Below are 17,729 nucleotides of genomic sequence, written 5' to 3' on the forward strand. Positions count from 1 at the left end.
CACTGCATGCATATGGTGTACTACGGAGCTACTGTCAGACAAATAGAAGAGAGCCCATTTTCCCTTCAACACCTTTGATAAGAGAAGAACAGACACAGAGCAGAGGAAGAACGCTGGATGTGAATTATTGAATAATGTCCAACAGCAATATAGCTGCATAGTATCCACATGACAAGGAGACAAGGCCACCTGCACAAACACCTGCCTGGACAACACAAGTTCTTTACACATCTCTCACCTGTTCTTCTGTCAGATCAATATATTATGGCTATAGGTACTACCGATGCTTGACCTTATGTTTGCTATATATGAGAAATGTTGGGGTTTCAGCAAAACCACCCTTGTCAGTGTTAAATGATCTTTACAAGAACTCGGTGAGCTTCAGAGTAATTTTTTTAGAATCAATTTAAATGAAACTTTCAAAATGTATTTGAACAGATATCTCAATAAATCTTCATGTAACATCTCTAATGATTTAGGTACGGCTGTAATGCTAAGATCACATTTGGATGCTAATTTGCCTCCAGCTTTAAAGGTATAGTAATCATTTCCTGGCCACTAGGGGGTGGAAATTAGTGACATAAACACTGATTATAACTAGACCTAACAGAACTTCTCTACTCTCAAAAAATGTCAAAGTGTTGTGGTGAAGACTTCACAGTGCCGGTTGAACACAAACTGAAAGCACACCTTGACATTTTAACTTCTGTCTGTTGCTCTTCCTTACCAGGCATCTGTCAAAGTGCGGATTAGACTGCTACTGTTAAGAATATTGTAAGCCGTTTTCTATTGGCATGCTCCATGACAGGTGTCTGGTGTAGACAAAGAACAGACTAAAATCTGAAATGTCAAGACGGCCCCTAGAGTTGCTCTCCTAGTTTTAAATGCATTTCTGTGGAGGATCTTTGTCCACAGAGAGTAGCCTTCACTCAGACACAGTCAGTCACAGCCTGACATTACAGATCAGACGAGACAGCAAGTTGTATTCCGATGATTCCTCGTATCTTTTCACATTGAGGTGTCCTCTTTTGCAAAGTTCTTCTTTGAGATCTATCAGCTTTGCCCCTTTTTGAATTATCTGGAGTTCATACATGTCTGTACATATATAAATTAACAAAGCTTCGGGTTTCTTTTCAGTGCTGTAAAATGTAACAGATTTGTAGCAGTAAAATATTACTGACCTTCTTAAATGCAGCATAAAGTTGCAGTATTTTCTATTAATTCCCTTGGCCAAAACCCTGCAGCGCACTGCAGCACTGGTATGAGGGATCTACATATGTTGTATGTTTGTCTTCTAATTAAGCAAAATTAATCATCAGATATTAAACACTGTCTTCAATCATGTATTTTCTTTCAACACTTTTATCCACCTACAAAATGTACAATATGTATGTGCTCCTATCTGACTCCTGTGAAACTTCCTATCTCCCTTCAAGGACAGCTGATGTACTGCCTGGTGGTCTCAGTCATGCTATTGCATACACTCTCATGTACTGACGCACATACACTCCCCTCCCTAACCCTGCCCTCCCTTAAAAACGGCTGCCTCCATATCTGTTGCCTTCCTCCCTCATCCTCAGTGTCCATGAAAAATTCCATTACGTTACCACGTGTACTGTAATCAAATGTCAATGTCATTATGTTTGTGCTGATTTGTGTGTATGTATCGCATCTGCAACTGCAACTTTCAGGAGTGTGTGTGGTGGTGCCTGATGGCTGTGGCTCGGTGGCCTTCTCCATCTTCCTTAATCTCGCTGTGTGCTTGTGCTTGTACTTGTATCACATGTGACAATAAATTCGTTCATTCATTCATTAATACTCATGAAAGCTATAAGTGGATTGTATGAAATGTTTAATTTATCTGATTGTTTTTGACAACTTTCTATAGAGTAGAAGGAATAGAAAAGCATGCAATAACTTTTATTTGGGTGCATTAAGGCGTGCAGTACTCCTGTGTAAGTTGTTGTTGGTTTTATAGCAACGTCTGCTGCCCCCAAGTGGTCAGAATTAACAACGAAAGGTGATTTATGGCTGCTTTTAAAATCGCAAAAGTACAGAATTAACAAAAACATTTTGGATTTCTTAGCACTCATTCATTGCATTCGGTGATTTGAAAACTCTTTTCTTCACTCACAAATTTAACAATAAATACCCGGAAACTATTTTTGTTTCTCAGTTGTTGCCTAAAATGCCTAAATGATGCCTAAATGATGCCTAAATGCATCACATACCAGATCGACATAATAGGTAAAAACTCTGTTGGCCTACAACGTGCACTGAAATAATCATAATTTAAAAAGCGTAACGCTGTAGACTTGATATTTTATAAAACGGTGTCTGAAATGCTTAACAATTAGTTCAATGCTAGTTCCGTGTGTGGGATATTTCTGACTGCCCCTGAACGCAGCGCCGATCATCGCGGTGACCCGGATGGACTTCCGTTCAACTTTATATCCCACAATTCCTTTCTCCGCCTTCCTCTTTCCTCACTGCAGCAATGTCTAAGAGAGGTATGAAACCCAGCCTGTAAAATCCATCCTCATCTTTTGTTTTTACTACACGTCAGGTCTTAAAAGGTTGCTGGAGTGTTATAGAAAGACAAATGCAAAATATATGTCTGATTAGTTTTATGTTTACGAAAACAAGTTGCTATTTTTTTGATGATAGCATTTTGCTGGCTAGCTGACGGAAGCCATGTTTCACTGTCAGCGCCATGTATGCGTGAAGCGAGTGAAGCAAGAGGGCCAAAATGTGTATTTCTATCACTGCCTCTTAATCGTAGACACATTAAATTGTTTTATGTTAATATCGTGGCTTTTTAGTGAATCTAAACCAACGCACAGTGATGTGAGTGGTTTTATTAGGTGAATTAGCTGTGGCTAGTTACTGCTAGCTAAGAAAGCTAGCACAGCCGGTACATGCAAGTATCGTCAATTGCTGATAGTCCATGTGTTCTTGATGTAAACGTTTTCCTAAATGCACACTACACTAATAAGTGACATTGTGATGCGCACTGCGTAGCTCTCATCCCTTACTGAAGAGGTCATAAGTTTAAGAATAGTCTTGTACCGTTACTACGTTACTACATCAAACACCATATTAATCTAAGTGAAATGGTTCCTTGTGCTTTGTACGTAGTTTGAGGACTTTTTGAAGACTTATGTAAACCAAAGTGGGATTTATGCACTTCATGTCAGCTTCTGTGCCACTTTAGTGACTAAATGATAGTTGAAAAGTCATTTTTCTGAGTAAGTAGTAGTGAATTAGGAAACATTGGTGTGCCTGATATCCACAAATTAGGTGTGGTATCATATCCTGCATCAATGTCTCTCACGCCTCAGCCTCTAAGAAACAAGTTGGTTTGTTAGTTGTAAATAAGACTGCAGTTTTGTCAACACAAGTTTTAATTACAGGTATTGTGGTTGTTGTGTTCACATTTGTGATGATATCATTTTTGTTCCTGAGATGGCCAAAGCCACCAGTGGCTGTATTATGAGGTAAAATTGTTTAACAAGGTTTCTCTTTCCACAGGACGTGGTGGTTCGTCCGGAGCGAAGTTTCGCATCTCACTGGGTCTCCCAGTGGGAGCAGTCATCAACTGCGCCGACAACACAGGTACATCTCAGATTACCCTTTACACAAATCAAATGTTGTGGTTTTGCTGAGGTTAGTCAAAACTCAAATCAAAGTAGATGTGGAAAAGGCTCTTACTGGTGTTCAAAATGCAATTCAGGTTTTTTTTTTTTGCTTCACTTGTTGCCTGGTTAGTGTTTGGTTGAAACAAACTCAGGGCCGTTGTGCTGGGTATTACAAGTTGTTTGGGTTAGTCAGCTGAGCCCACGTCTGGAATTTTCTTAGCTACTTGTCTTCCCTTTCCAAAAGCACTTGCTCTGTCTGCTCAGTGGCTATGTGAGTTGTCGTAGAAGGGAATATTGATGTCATCACTGTGGGTGAGACAGCAGCTAACTCTGTAGGTTACTGATCTCAATCAGGGATGAGACAAAATTGACAGTGTTTTAGCTGGAGGTGCTTGGTGCTTCTGTGCATTTGGTCTACATTATGATGCTCTCTGATCTTCAGGTGCCAAGAACCTGTACATCATCTCTGTCAAGGGCATCAAGGGGCGTCTGAACCGTCTGCCTGCTGCAGGAGTCGGTGACATGGTCATGGCCACAGTCAAGAAAGGCAAGCCAGAGCTCAGGAAGAAGGGTAAGTCATGAAAACTAGTCGGTGTGAATGTGTGTGTGAGTTAAATGTCACAGTAATTATGTCTGTACAGCAAAATGGAGGTTACCTCAGACATGGGTGTTCTATGGATTTATGATGAGCTTGAATGAACGGACTCCTCTCTCCACAGTACATCCTGCGGTGGTGATACGGCAGCGGAAGTCGTATAGACGAAAAGATGGCGTGTTTCTCTACTTTGAAGACAACGCGGGTGTCATAGTAAACAACAAAGGCGAAATGAAAGGTGTGTTTCAGTCATGTTGTCAAAATGTTGTTAGGTGTGTGTTTGTTTCTCAGCGCTTGAGAGGCCAAGTTGTTTTATGGTACTTATCTCAGTGCTAATGGGAGGTGTTACTTTGGTAAGAATTTATTTCCCCCTTCCAAAAGCACTTGCTTTGTCTGTTCAGTGGCTGGGTGAGTTGTCGTAGAAGGGAATATTAATATCATCACTGTGGGTGAGACGGCAGCGACAAATTGTGGCTGACTGATCTCAATCAGGAATGAGACAACATTAATCTGCTCAACAAGTTCATGTTTTTATGTATTTATTACCATGTCATAGCTGAATTGTAACTTCTCATTGAAAGTGTGCAGTGTTGGGACTACATTTTATTCTTGTCTTTCTGCAGGTTCAGCCATCACAGGCCCTGTGGCCAAAGAGTGTGCCGACCTGTGGCCCAGGATTGCCTCCAACGCTGGCAGCATAGCCTAGGCTGACCATGCACCTGTTTGTTTTCAATAAAAAACTGTTGTTAATCAAGCTGTGACGACCAGGTGGTTTCCTTTAATGTAAAGAAATTATACTTTAACCTATGCACATGACGCAGGGTTTCATGTTGAATAATTTAAAATATTAATTTCTTGAAATGCAACGGTTTTTGTAGTTGAATTAAACTTAAATTAATGTTCTCAAATTTTGGATCTAAAGTCTTCACAACGACTACATTGACTGTACTTACTAGCACACTGCAGAGTCACTAAAGGACATAAGACGAGCAATACTAACCGGCTTGTGTTATGCAGTTATTGTAGCCAGTTCTTTGGTTTCATAACCCTGCTGACCTGAAAATGGGGAAAAAACAATCAGTGTTTTAAATATTGCCATTAATCTTGGGTGCTTGGTTGCGTCTGCAGTGGTCGTGTTGTCGATTTGGAAAGCTTTTTGTGTGAAAATGCTGGTTTAATCCATTATTGCACTGTTTTAGAAAGACCACTAGATGGTGCACTGAAAGACTTAACTGGAAAATCTTTATTTGACAACTTACAGTTCAGTGATACCACAATATGCTGAATTCTTAAACAGAAACGGGAGATAAAATAAAAACATGGTGGGAGTTCAGAAAGAATCCAGACAACACGGTATATGCTAAACCTGAGTACGGTACTTGTAAATACTGTTGGTCAAGACTTAAAATGAAACTAGGATACACAAGGTACACTAAAAATGTAAGAGGCCAAATTTCAGGAGCTCTGAGACTCGTGAGACATGAGTGTCAACATGAGACTCTTGTACAGTATATAACTGGGTTAACATACTGTTTGGCATGCACTACCCATGCACCATCTGTTAGTGCAGGTAGTGTGTTGTTGTTTTTCTCCCCCCTTTTCTGCTCTCGTGTGTGTGTCTGGTCTACATGGACATCCCTGGCCTCTGTCATTGCTCACAGACGGAAACCAGCATGGCTGTGGAGAGAAACCAGGCGACCACCTGCAACCAACATGTGTTTCCCCTACATCAGCATTGCCTTCGTCTCCCATACTCTAGCATGCTATCAAGGTCGGTGAAGACATTGTATATTATAGGCTGGAACTAAACATGTTTTATGCCTACCACTTAATACAAATATAGGGAAGAATATGTGTCATACCTTTCTCCTAAGAGGTTTGCCGTTGTCACTGAAGCCACTTTGATCGACATGCTGTTCTGTATTGTGTAGATGTAAAGAACTATCAGCTAGCAGATTGTCAAACTACATAGTTGATTATTGAATGATTTCTGTACTTGACAAAAACACCAGTAACTACTTTTTCCTCTTTTTGGTTTGGGACAGCTCAAAAATGGCACAAAGTGGTATTAATGTAACTTGATACCTCTGGCACAAGAATTTCCTTCGGGATTAATAAAGTTTTATCTTATCTTATCTTAACCTGTATGGTCCATGGCTAGCTGGTTAGCATGCTAACCTCTCCGCAGCGTAGACATCTTGGGTGTGACAACACAACTGTTGATCACAACTTGATGATTTTGTCTTGTTTTTCTAAATCAAAGATTCTACAGATTTTAGAGCGAAGACTGCAAGTCAACATAAACCCTATGGATTAAGAATGGGATGTATAAATTCAAATTGTAGACACGTTTTCATGTTTCTGATGTACACATGATGAGACAGACCAGAGTTTGTGTTAAGAGTTTTAGATTCAGGTTAAGGTAACAGAGTCAAGTTGTCCTGCATTGGGCAGGAAGATTCTCTGGTGCTTTGGAAACTGAACAGTGAGTGTATTTGTACCTGAAGAGCTCCTCTAAGAGACATGAAACTAACAAACTCATGGGATCACATCCAGTCTGGGAATATATCTCCCCCCTCTCCCTCTGGTGTCCTCATCCCTGGGGGTCTCAGTGCGGGTTAGGGTCATTGTGGGGCTAGGCTGGGGGTGCTGTTCGCAGGTGGCCTGGGGATGCGTGTGCCATGTCCCGTCCCGGTAGGTGCAGTAGCATACCGTCTGCTCGTCAATGTTTACACGCTCACCTGCTGGGATCACCCTGTTTCCTGCAAAGCAGTTAGGACCTAGAGGGGAAGGAAAGACAGTTCAGTCTGTGTTTGAAGTGAATCCATTCATCAGGGTTTGCTGTCAATAAATATTGTACAATACTGTTTCTTGTGAAGCCTAGGGCAGGTGTGAGAGTGGAACTTTAGCAATATCGCAGTCTTGTTTCTTGATGAATTGATGAAGTATCCTCTTGCTGTGTGTCAAAGAAATGTATAGTTGGAGAATGTAGCAGGCTGGCTTGGCATGAAGCCTGGGTGATGTCAAAATCAGCCCCTAAAAATGTTCACTTTATCATGTTTAATATGAAAAATGCCATTGCTTCTATACTAGTGTGCACAGGTTAGCATTTAGCTCAAAGCACTGCAGCAAAATCACAGAAGACCTTAAGTGTTCTTCATTTTTTTTTATTTTTGTTTTTTTTGCTTTTGTGTGCATCTGCAGCAGGAAGCTAAAAGCTAATGATGAAAAGGCTTCAAATACTTCAGTCAGATATTTTTGCCAGAGACCCAGATTAGAGCTAAATAGAGAGCAAAAATCGAACTCATATTGATCAGGTGGCCAGGAGCAAAAGAATGCTAGCTAGTTATGTTCAGTGTTAATTGTGATATGCATTTTAAAATAGGGTCAGCAATACAATGAAATGTTAGTCATTGCTCTGACCTTTTGTTGTAATACCAGGAATCAAAGAAGAACAGAGTACTAACAGAACAGAAAGCCTTACATAAATAATCCTTTTGGACCCACTTTCTTTAAATATATGATATCACAAAAATGTAAACAGCCTGCCTTTGATAACATTTCCATCCCTTATTCACAGATGGGGGTTCCTTTACTTGGCAGCTACCTGTGAAACAATTACTAATGCCAGTCAGCAGGGGAGCAGGAAGTACAGTTCATCTGATGCCAGATCTGACCGTGTCTGATAAAACACAGCTGACATGAGGAAATTTGGCAGCGGCATGAAAAAAAAAATATAATAAAGCAGTGACGTAACAAACGCAACCATCTGTCCCACTGTCTGTCCAGCAGAAGAGCTGTAAAAATAGAAGGAAGGCTTACGTTTGACTACAACTGTGCCATAAAATAGTGTGAGCAAGACAACTGGAAAGCAGAGAGCATACATCTTTTTTTACAAGCCATAAAGATTAGCTGCGTTCACTGTCCATTTTACTCATAATAGCAGTTATTGTGATCCCTGCTACTATTCCTGTCTAACTCCCCAATCTTAAAAAGGGGCTTTAATACTGGAGGCAATGAAAGCAGAATGTGTGACATAACAGAGATGGCTCTGTAAGCTGGGGGTGTGTGACGTGATGTAAGTTTCCGGGATGCAGCACACACACACACACACACACCGCATTAATGACAGCTTTATTAATGATGTGTATTTTGCACACACAGGGGGCATGAGATTAAATGTGTCTGTGTGTGTTAAGCAGAAAGTCAGTGAGATGGGATATGACGGCACGTTTGTGTTATAGCAGCACAGGGAGGAGTGAGGGATGTGTGGTGAAATCATTCAGACGTCCATGCTGTCACCTATACCAGCCCATGAAAGGTAAAATGAAGTGCATGACTAAAGTTTACCAAACGGCTTCATTTGCATCAATGTGACAATTCTTTGAAAAAAAAGAATCTTTCGACTCTTACCAGTCTTACAAATGGGGCAGCAGTGGTTGGGTTCGTAGGTGGGGTTGACACAGTGTGGCGCTGGGCAGTCTGAAATGCTGCAGTACACCTCCCTGTTGGCCTCACAGCGACATCGTTCGCACCTTGACAGCTGAAACATAAGGACAAATATTATCACTGGCTCATGGTTTTTGATCTCATCTGTGATACCAAGATGAGAAGCATTGTTACGTTAAGTAAAACAAGACCCAGTAAATTGTAAACATTAATACACAAAATATCATATTTAAAATATCTAAGCCATATTTTCAATTATTATACTATAATTAAAAATGGTTTCACTCCCCAGAAATAGTTTTACTCACTCTATGAGTGACCCCATTTCTCATGTCACAGTCATGCTTCCATTAATAATATAATTTACAACTGGCATGAATCATTTTTAAAATAGTACTGTTATTTGAGAAATCATTCAAATTAACACAACTTAAACATGTTAAACACGTTCGGACACACACACACACACACAGAGTGGACCCTGTAGTCTGTGTTCTCCAAAGGTTCCTTTAAAACATCATCATAATCTCCTTTCAAGATGCTCTAGGTGTAATTGAAGGTAGTAATAGTGCATGCATGGAGAACAGAAACAATAAAATACAATCAACCACTGAGAGGCTGTGGTAGGTGTGCGTAAAATTGCGCAGGTGCCTCATTGAACCGAGTTGGAGCTGTGCAAACTTATGAATGGGACGAGGTGTGTATAAATAGGGAAGGGGGGGGGGGTTGAATCTTTCTCACCCTGAACTCCTCTAGAAGTCTGTACGTATTGCCCCCGTAGACGCAGACTCTGGCCATGGCCTCGCAAACCGGACAGCATGCCTTATACCTGATCCGCGTGCACCGAGGGTGGATGCGTGGACACTTAGGTCGGACGCACACGGGACCGTCAACGGTGCACGTGCACGGGCATGCAGTAGGACTCGGGTAGTAAACCTCTCCAATGCCGTACACGAAACCGTGATCATCGATGCACCACTTTCCCCGGTAGTCCCCAAACTCGTAGTCCAAGTCGGTTTTGGAGGAGTACTCCCCGCTACATGGCGGCAGCAGCACCAGCAGCAGGGCAAGCGCGACGGGGACGTAGCTGAGCGCGCAGTTCACCATGGTGAACAGGTCGTCCGACAGACCGTGTGTGCGCATCTGCTGTGCTGTTGTGCTCCGGTGAGCTTCTCCGCCCACTCTCAGTGGCGCCGGTGACGCCCGAACATGCGCGTCAGCCCGGGGACAGTTCTTCTGGAAAAATGTCCAACATTTCAGACTTATAGGTTCACAAAGTAAATTCAACAGCAGTGGCGATTCACATTAAGAAATAGAAATATGGCATAGAACATTTAAAATGTATAAAATATACATCTCAGAAAACACATTTGAAATTACAGAAAGGTATAGGTATAGGGACAACACATCTTCCCTCATGGTCTCCCCTCCTTTTTGCGTCTCACTCTCCAGTGTCAGCTGACACGCCCTGGAGATCAATAAATATAAAATATTGCAAATAATGTAAGTAGTAGAGCATAAGTAGAGCTAAGAGGCCTCATAATGGGACACAATGTAAAATAAGAAGGGCACTTCTATAGCCTATACTGCACAATACAATGCCCAAAAGTAACATTAGAAATGAATGTGGCAGTACAGCTCAGTATTTAAGTCTTTTTCATGAACTGGAGGTCTAATAAGGGATTCGTTTATCCAGTCTGCCTGTTCCATACTGCTGGCAGCTGATCTGTGGCCATTCTCACACAGGGATCGTAAACCATTCAAATTTCCTGTGTGGTAAAGAAGTACAGTTGTCCTTTTGTAGAATAGAACTTGCATGCAAATACAACACAGCGTGCAGCAGGTTTAACCAAAGACATAAAGTGATCAGACTGACAGGTTTATGGACAGAACTGTTTGTGACACATATCAAAGGTTGAAGTTGTCCAAGTGCTCAAAGATTTAAGGACTCTAATCCTTAAATCTAATAATCAGGTGATCATTTTGAAAATATAACAGTGTTGATATGGATGCTTTTGAGGTGGAACTAATTAAATTTACTTTACTTTTAAATTTAGACTAAACTAAATGTTCTAACATCATTCATTGAGAAATAATAAATAATAATAATAAATAATAATAATAAATTGCATTACCTTCACAGTAATTTACTGGAAATATATCCCAATATGTTAGTGTAATTATTTTACAGTAACTATTGTGAAGCTATAGCTGTATGTAGTTATGTATAAAAATCCCTGTATTTTTACATTGTTACTGTAAAAGGATTGCAACTCATTGGGCAACGTGTTGATGAAGATTCTGTGATCCGGGTTATATTCAGGAGAGTCCAGATGCCTTGCTTCAACCGTCTCTCTGATATGGAACTCATTAACCAGTAGCAAACTAAATTCAAGGATCAACTGTTCATGTCCAAACTATTCTATTCTGTTACAGTGGGTGGTGTGAATACAGTAGTGTACTGTTCAAAAATGCAGGGACATTTTGTCAAATTCAGGGAAAAAGTAATGGTCATAGGAAATCACTGTGAAAACATCAATTTCACAGTAGAATACTAGATTATAGTATTATTAGTTTTGTTAAAGTTTGTGCATCCTCAGCGGTCTATTGTTGGAATTTTCAAAATGTAGACACTCGGTCACCTTTGTTTGTTTATTTGTTAAGAAAATAGCTCACTGATCCAATTGAAGGTCATTTTTGACCGGTGATGATTACAGCTCAATGTTTGCAAATGTTTTCTGATCCTTCTAAATTCAACTCATCATGCAATACACCATAATATGTCTGCTTTAATTTGGATACTTTGTAATGAATCCTGTTCAAAAGTTAGAAAATATCTTCGATGAGGTACCATAGTGCTATTCAGTATGTTTATTTAGTATTGGAAGGTTCCTTTAATTTTTATGTCCATAGAATATTCAATTTTAATCCTATTGCAGCTTTTGAGCATGCTAGGGGTGAGAAAGTGTTAAATAGAAATGATGTAAATGTACATTTATACAACTATATCATGTATGTATAAAGTTACCCATGTTTTGTTCACAATGATATTTATACACTCTACACAAGATCATGTATACATTTTTGACTACAGTGTAAATAAAAACAATATGAAGCCATTCATTGAATTTAGATATTGATAAGAATGACATGTACTTCACTCTAATATTTATATTTCATGCTACTAAAATCCAGAAAGAAATGATGTTCATTTCATTTTTATTGAGACATTACTGAAAAGTTTCAAGTTGTTAAAAAATGTTTTAGACAAAATAATGCTTAAATATTGGTAAATTCTTGCGACCTTTTTACAGTGTAAGATTGTAAAAAGTCATTAACATACCAAAGCGGATTGATTTAAGTGATCTGTCCAGCAGGACATGATGACGCAGACTGCTGTTATCATCACTGTCTTATCAGGTCAGTGTGAGTCATTTATTTCCACAAATCTCTGAACTTCTTATTTATGTTTAATTTGGTATAAATGTGCATTATTTTTAGTTGAAAAGCTGCTCCAGTTTTGGTTTTAAATCAACTGTGAAACAAAGATTAAAGAGACATTAATGAGTTACAGTGTGATATAACACATTCAGTTATTGTGACAAGAAGCTTCAATATTGTGTTCTATATATTGTTATATTCTTATTACCACAGGTCTGTGTTTGCTGCCTGCCTCTGGCTTTACTTGTGATTACTTTCTTGTTACAACCCCAACCACCTGGTATGAAGCTCAGGACACCTGCAGGAGGAACTACACTGACCTGTTTACTGTACGAAACGAGGAAGACCAGGCCAAACTCAATGAAGTTAGAGTTGGGAACTTGGCCTGGATCAGACTGAATGCTGATACTAATGCATGGCGGTGGTCTTTGGAAAATCCAGACTACTATGGTGAAGGAGAGGCTGAGTTCAGCAAGTGGTATATTTGTGAACCTGACAGTAATGACTGGTCAGCGTGGGGAATGACGACAGCTCTGTATTTATATATTCTTTATATGTATAAAAATGAATAGTGTGATTGATGAAGCCAAACAAAAACAACATTCTGTGGACATTTGACTAAATAAATAAATAAAATATATAAAAACACAGTCAGTGTTTAGGAGGTTTTCGGGTTTTCATGTTTAAAGGAATGGTGAGAAGGACAGTAGGTGGCGGTAATGCACCTCAAACGTTGGTTGTCACTAGCCATTAAACAGAAGAAGAAGAAGTTCTCAGGAAGTGATAAGTTGGCCGTGCATCGGCGCCATTTTGGAGATAACCTGAAGCAGGTGTGGAAGTTCAGCTGCTTGGTCTAATGTACTGGTGGTGTAACAGCAGCTAGCCAGTGTCACTGCACGTCATCGCTAGCTTTGGTGTAACATCCACCGAAAGATTAGAGAAAGGGCCCTGGTTCGACTGAAGGAGAAGAGACAAGGCCTGGTTCCACAGAAAGGCCTGGAAGCAGAGGCAGCGGCCTGCTGCTGGTGGGCACATGGCGCACAGTGAGGAGCTGCAGCAGGTGCTGTTGGCTTGTTTGAGTTTACAGTGAAGATGAAGACACAAGTTGATGAATGTTGTTTTGTCTTTAGAAGCCAGAGCAGGTGCTTCCACACTGTGAATGGCTGCAGATAATCTGGACTTCATTACAGAGTCGCTGAGATAAAAGGGAAGCATTATTGTCTGTGTTCAACAATAAGTGGTAAATTCAAACGCTTCATAAATATCAGTGTGAAGTCAACGCTTCATAAATATCAGTGTGAAGTCAATGCTTCCAAACTAACAAAGTTTGTCTCCATCTGGTGGTGAACAGGAGAAATGCACCACTTCCAGAGACACAGCTGAAAGCAGTGATAATCAGAGCACATGGAGGTCAGGAGCAACGCACAGGCTGTCTGAGGACAGGTGCTGTCTGCTTGAGTTTACAGTGAAGGATCATGAAGTATTATTTTAGTTGAATTTAGTTGTAAATTGTGTTATGAGTGGATGTTTCCTGGCTGCTTTACTGCTGATGGTAGGACACACCAACCTGAAGACTCTGCTGTTTTTCAGCTGCTGTCCTGTGAAGAGGTCCCTGACTGCAGCATGGCCTGCCTGGCAGATAAAGCATGTTCTTTGGCAGATGATTAGCGCTCAATAATAATAATAATGCATTGGTCTTATATTGCGCTTTTCTGCTCTGTTTCCTTACATTGAGATGCATTATTCTTTCACACCACATTCACACAGTGGCAGTGGTGGTAGCCACAGCTCCCCAGGGGGAGACTGACGGAGACGTGGCTGCCAAGGTGCGCCTACGGCCTCTCCGACCACCGCCAATCCATTCATACGCATTCATACACCAGTGAGTGCACTGGAGGCAATGCGGGTAAAGTGCCTTGCCCAAGGACACACAACAATGACTAGGGAGGAGCTGGGGTCGAACCGCCGACCTTCCGGTTATTGGACAACCCTGCTCACCACTGAGCCACTGCTGCCCACAGACAAAAGTAGCATCTTGCGAGGAGGAACAGTGGCAACGTCGGGCGTGTTGGCCTGGTCCTCAACTGCGACTACTTATGAGGCCTACAGCTACATCTGCACCATCAGCGTTTGGTTTTACTCGTGTTGCCCTCATGTCTGCAGTGTTTTAACTCTGCATTGCAGATCATGTGTTATATTTGTTGTTAAACATGGTCCATCTTGTCCTCCTCAGCTGACGACCACATAACTGACCAGCGCCACCAGTGCCTCTGCCTGCACCTGGTCATCCACCAGCCAGGCCCCGCCTGTGGTCTGAGGAGACGTCTTCATGTGCTGCTGTGTCAGGTTATCGGTTTTCTTGTTATTTCTGTATGGCATGGTTTTTTTTTCACCTCATATTTTCTTCCCTCACGCAGGCTACCACTAGTGTAGTGATAAAAATTATATTATTCATAGTATAATTAAATAAATGAACATAGTTGTTGCATTAATAAATTAAACAAATGTAGTGTTTGTAGTGGAAAGGTGCGACAAAGAAATTAGGTTAACCTAAATGTTAGGATTATGTCAGTAGACAACTAAAATAGGCTTAATAATAAAATAGATGTTTAAATAGAGCGTCTAGTCAGGGTCGTTAACATTAATAACTATAATATATAGATTTATATTTATAATATAAAATTAGTAGTAGAGCGTTAAGGTAGGATTAAGTAAGATTAAATTAGTGTTTAGTGACGACAGGTGTGTAGGAGGTTGTGGTTGTTGTTTAGGAGGTGTGTGGATGCCGGCATCTGGTTAGTGTTGTTGTTGTTGTTGTTGTGGTGGTTCTGTGTTGTGGGTTTGTTTTTGTGTCTTACCATGTGCTGCTGTGGTATTGGTGGTTATGTGGATTGGGTTTGATTGATGAAGATTTTTTTTGTTGACTATGAATAGGCAACACCCAAAGGGGTGCCTTGACCAGTTTTGAAGCAATGACATAAAAATGTTGACAGCAAAGGACACGACGTGGACAGAAAATAAGAAAAGAAATGAATCAACTTTGCAGTGAATGGAACAGCTCATGACTCCTTTATATGGAAGAAGCATTGTGAGGATCTCTGAAGAGTTGAAGACAACAAGAAGAAATGATCAATGCTTTCTGCAACTGCATCAGAACCTGGACAAACCTTCTGGATCATACACTCGGCGTGTGCCACGTCAACATGACGACGAGCAGCGTCACAGCAATGTTCCAATCAATCAGCAATTGTTGTGGAAACTTGAAGTCCATTTCTGAGGAGATGGGGAGACAGGCGTTTAATACGTCTGCAGGACGGTTGCTCCTGAACTGCTGTAGGAGCTTTAGGAGGTGTTGGTTAGGAAGTAGGACAATGTAGGGCAGAATAAGCAAACGAATGATAGTGTAGGAGAGGTAGGAGTTAAATTAAACCATTAGGCGTTGTGACAGGAAGCATATAAACTAGGACAGTGTAGGAGAGGAAGGAGTTAAATAAAACTTTTAGGTGTTGTGATGGGAAGCATATAAAATAGGACAATGTAGGGCAGAATAATCAAACACAAGTAATAATAGAGGATCGTAGGACTCAGATAATTTAGCTATAGTTTTGCTAAACATTTGTCGTTATCTAGCCAAAAATCCAATAAAATGTGAAGTAATTAAGTAGCCGTTTAAAGTCTGTGCTTCGTTACCACGTGCTAGCAGCATAGTAAGAAAAGGACGTCAGGAGAACATGGCCTAGACCTTATTTACTAGTAGATCAAATTTATAATGTATATAACTTTAATGGCTAAGTAGGGTAGGAGAGAGTTAGTAGTTATTATAAGTAACATTAGGGATTCAGATGTTATGTTAGCTTGGTGGCTAGTGGTTGTAGGAGCTCTTGGTGCTGGGCATTTGGTTTGTTGTGATGGTTGTAGGTGGGTTGTTGACGATGGGCTAGTTGTCGGTCTTGGGGAGTTTGGTGTAAAATGCCCAGAGTAGTTGTTTAGTGTAGTAATAAATAGGACAGGATACCAGGCAAACTAGTCAAAGCGGTAGTGTAGAGGCTAGAATTAATGGCCCAAACCTGGCGTCCTAAAAGTGAAGTTTATATGTTGCGAGGTTCGTTAAGTAGCATGTGCGTCATTAGTGTTTTAACAGAGCGTAACAAAAAAAGTCATTTAGGTCAATTTGGAGAATCTTCATCATCAACAATAAGTAGTTAATATAAGTGAGACAAATTAAAGTGTCGGTGTCTAAACCAGGCAGAAAATGAAATAGAATGTGTCAGAGGAGAGGTGAAGTGTCAGTGTTCCCTTTAACTGTAAAATATGTTAAGTAGTTGTAGCGTACAAAGGTAAATTCTTAGAACAAACTATGCTTCCTAAAAAAAGGTGTGGCTGTAGAGCGCATAAAGAAAGTCTAATTCAAACTTAGGACGAGCTGGTAGCCGAAAGTGTAGGGTCACTTTTCACTTTGATGTAGGCAGCTAGGTAGCACAGCCACTATGGGTGCTTTTTATCATGGGCTTTGTGGAGGTTCCTGTCTGAGCACTGGAGGGCTTTAACAGAACAGTGGGTTGTTGGAGGAAATATGTGTGCGTTCATGGCTGTTTTCATCTTCACAGAACCGCTGATGTTGTCACCTGGAAGGCCGGATTTCTGCGAGGAAGGTAATGTGTCTGCAACTGTTCTCTACACATGCTTCCAGTGAAGACGCTTGCTTACCACTCTGACTTTATTGTTCCACAGACCTGCTGAGTGGACACCTGGATGTCTGCAAGTGAGGTAATATGTCTGCAACTGAATAAATCCTGCCAGTGAAGACACTTACCATGCTGCTGTGTTTTTTTGCTTTGCAGGAGCAGAGATTCGTCACCTGGAAGGCTGGATTTCTGCGAGCAAGGTAGTGTGTTTGCAAGTCATCATAACACATGCTTTCTGTGAAGATGCTTGCTTACCACTGTGTTTTATTATAGTTTTATTATGTTTTTAGCTGCACAGGACCACTGATTCGTCATCTGAGAGGTGGAATTCCTGTGAGTATGGTAGTATATTTGCAACTCATGTTAACACATCCTTCCAGTGAAGACGCTTGCTTACCACTCTGATTTTTGTTGTTTAGCAGAACCGCTGAGTGGACACCTGGACTTCTGCAAGTGAGGTAATATGTCTACAACCTGTTCACACATCCTGGCAGTGAAGACACTTACCATGCTGCTTTTTTTTTTTTTTTTTTTTGGCTTCGCAGGACCACTGATTTGTCGCCTCGAAGGCTGGATTTCTGTGAGTAAGGTAGTGTGTTTGGAAGTTATGTTAACACGTTCTTTCAGTGAACATTATTCCTTACCACTTTTGTCTTCACAGGACCACTGATTCATCACACTGATGGGTGGATTTCTGCCGGTGAGGTGATGTGTCTGCAACTCATCGTAGTACATCCTACTCATGAAGATGGGTGCTGCTGTGTGACTTTAGAAGCCTGGATGTGTAAGTATTCAGTCTGCAAGTCATGGTAATGCATCCTACCTGAGTAATTTACTTACAATATTTGCTTTGTGACCGTTTTATCCCCCGTAGGCCTTGAAGAAATGCTGAAGGAGTCGGTGGCTTCTGCAGTTCAACCA

The 17,729-nt window shown here is 40.8% G+C and overlaps 2 protein-coding genes and 2 long non-coding RNA genes across 4 annotated transcripts; 3 read left to right on the plus strand and 1 right to left on the minus strand.

The window, feature by feature from the left end:
* The first annotated feature begins 2,433 nt into the window (after nucleotides 1-2,433).
* On the plus strand, nucleotides 2,434-4,987 carry LOC114431296 (60S ribosomal protein L23). Its single transcript, XM_028398883.1, has 5 exons — nucleotides 2,434-2,510; nucleotides 3,532-3,615; nucleotides 4,081-4,209; nucleotides 4,358-4,471; nucleotides 4,857-4,987. The coding sequence occupies exons 1-5, from the start codon at nucleotides 2,498-2,500 to the stop codon at nucleotides 4,937-4,939; spliced, it is 423 nt and encodes a 140-aa protein (XP_028254684.1). The 5' UTR covers nucleotides 2,434-2,497; the 3' UTR covers nucleotides 4,940-4,987.
* Nucleotides 4,988-6,771: 1,784 nt separating this feature from the next.
* On the minus strand, nucleotides 6,772-9,789 carry LOC114431283 (von Willebrand factor C domain-containing protein 2-like). The gene is made up of 3 exons (XM_028398864.1): nucleotides 9,424-9,789; nucleotides 8,647-8,776; nucleotides 6,772-7,013 (listed from the first exon to the last, which is right to left on the minus strand). Exons 1-3 carry the CDS (start codon nucleotides 9,787-9,789, stop codon nucleotides 6,772-6,774), a joined length of 738 nt encoding a protein of 245 aa, XP_028254665.1.
* A 3,126-nt stretch (nucleotides 9,790-12,915) lies between these two features.
* LOC114431302 (uncharacterized) lies at nucleotides 12,916-16,815 on the plus strand. Its single transcript, XR_003670067.1, has 5 exons — nucleotides 12,916-13,183; nucleotides 13,254-13,363; nucleotides 13,475-13,566; nucleotides 14,357-14,469; nucleotides 16,731-16,815. It is a non-coding gene; the product is annotated as an uncharacterized LOC114431302 (long non-coding RNA).
* A 170-nt stretch (nucleotides 16,816-16,985) lies between these two features.
* On the plus strand, nucleotides 16,986-17,704 carry LOC114431280 (uncharacterized). The gene is made up of 6 exons (XR_003670062.1): nucleotides 16,986-17,008; nucleotides 17,082-17,141; nucleotides 17,228-17,266; nucleotides 17,354-17,388; nucleotides 17,470-17,592; nucleotides 17,683-17,704. It is a non-coding gene; the product is annotated as an uncharacterized LOC114431280 (long non-coding RNA).
* Nucleotides 17,705-17,729: the final 25 nt, after the last annotated feature.

The sequence above is a fragment of the Parambassis ranga genome, unplaced genomic scaffold (genome assembly GCF_900634625.1).
Source record: "Parambassis ranga unplaced genomic scaffold, fParRan2.1 scaffold_66_arrow_ctg1, whole genome shotgun sequence".
In the NCBI taxonomy this organism is placed as follows: domain Eukaryota; kingdom Metazoa; phylum Chordata; class Actinopteri; family Ambassidae; genus Parambassis; species Parambassis ranga.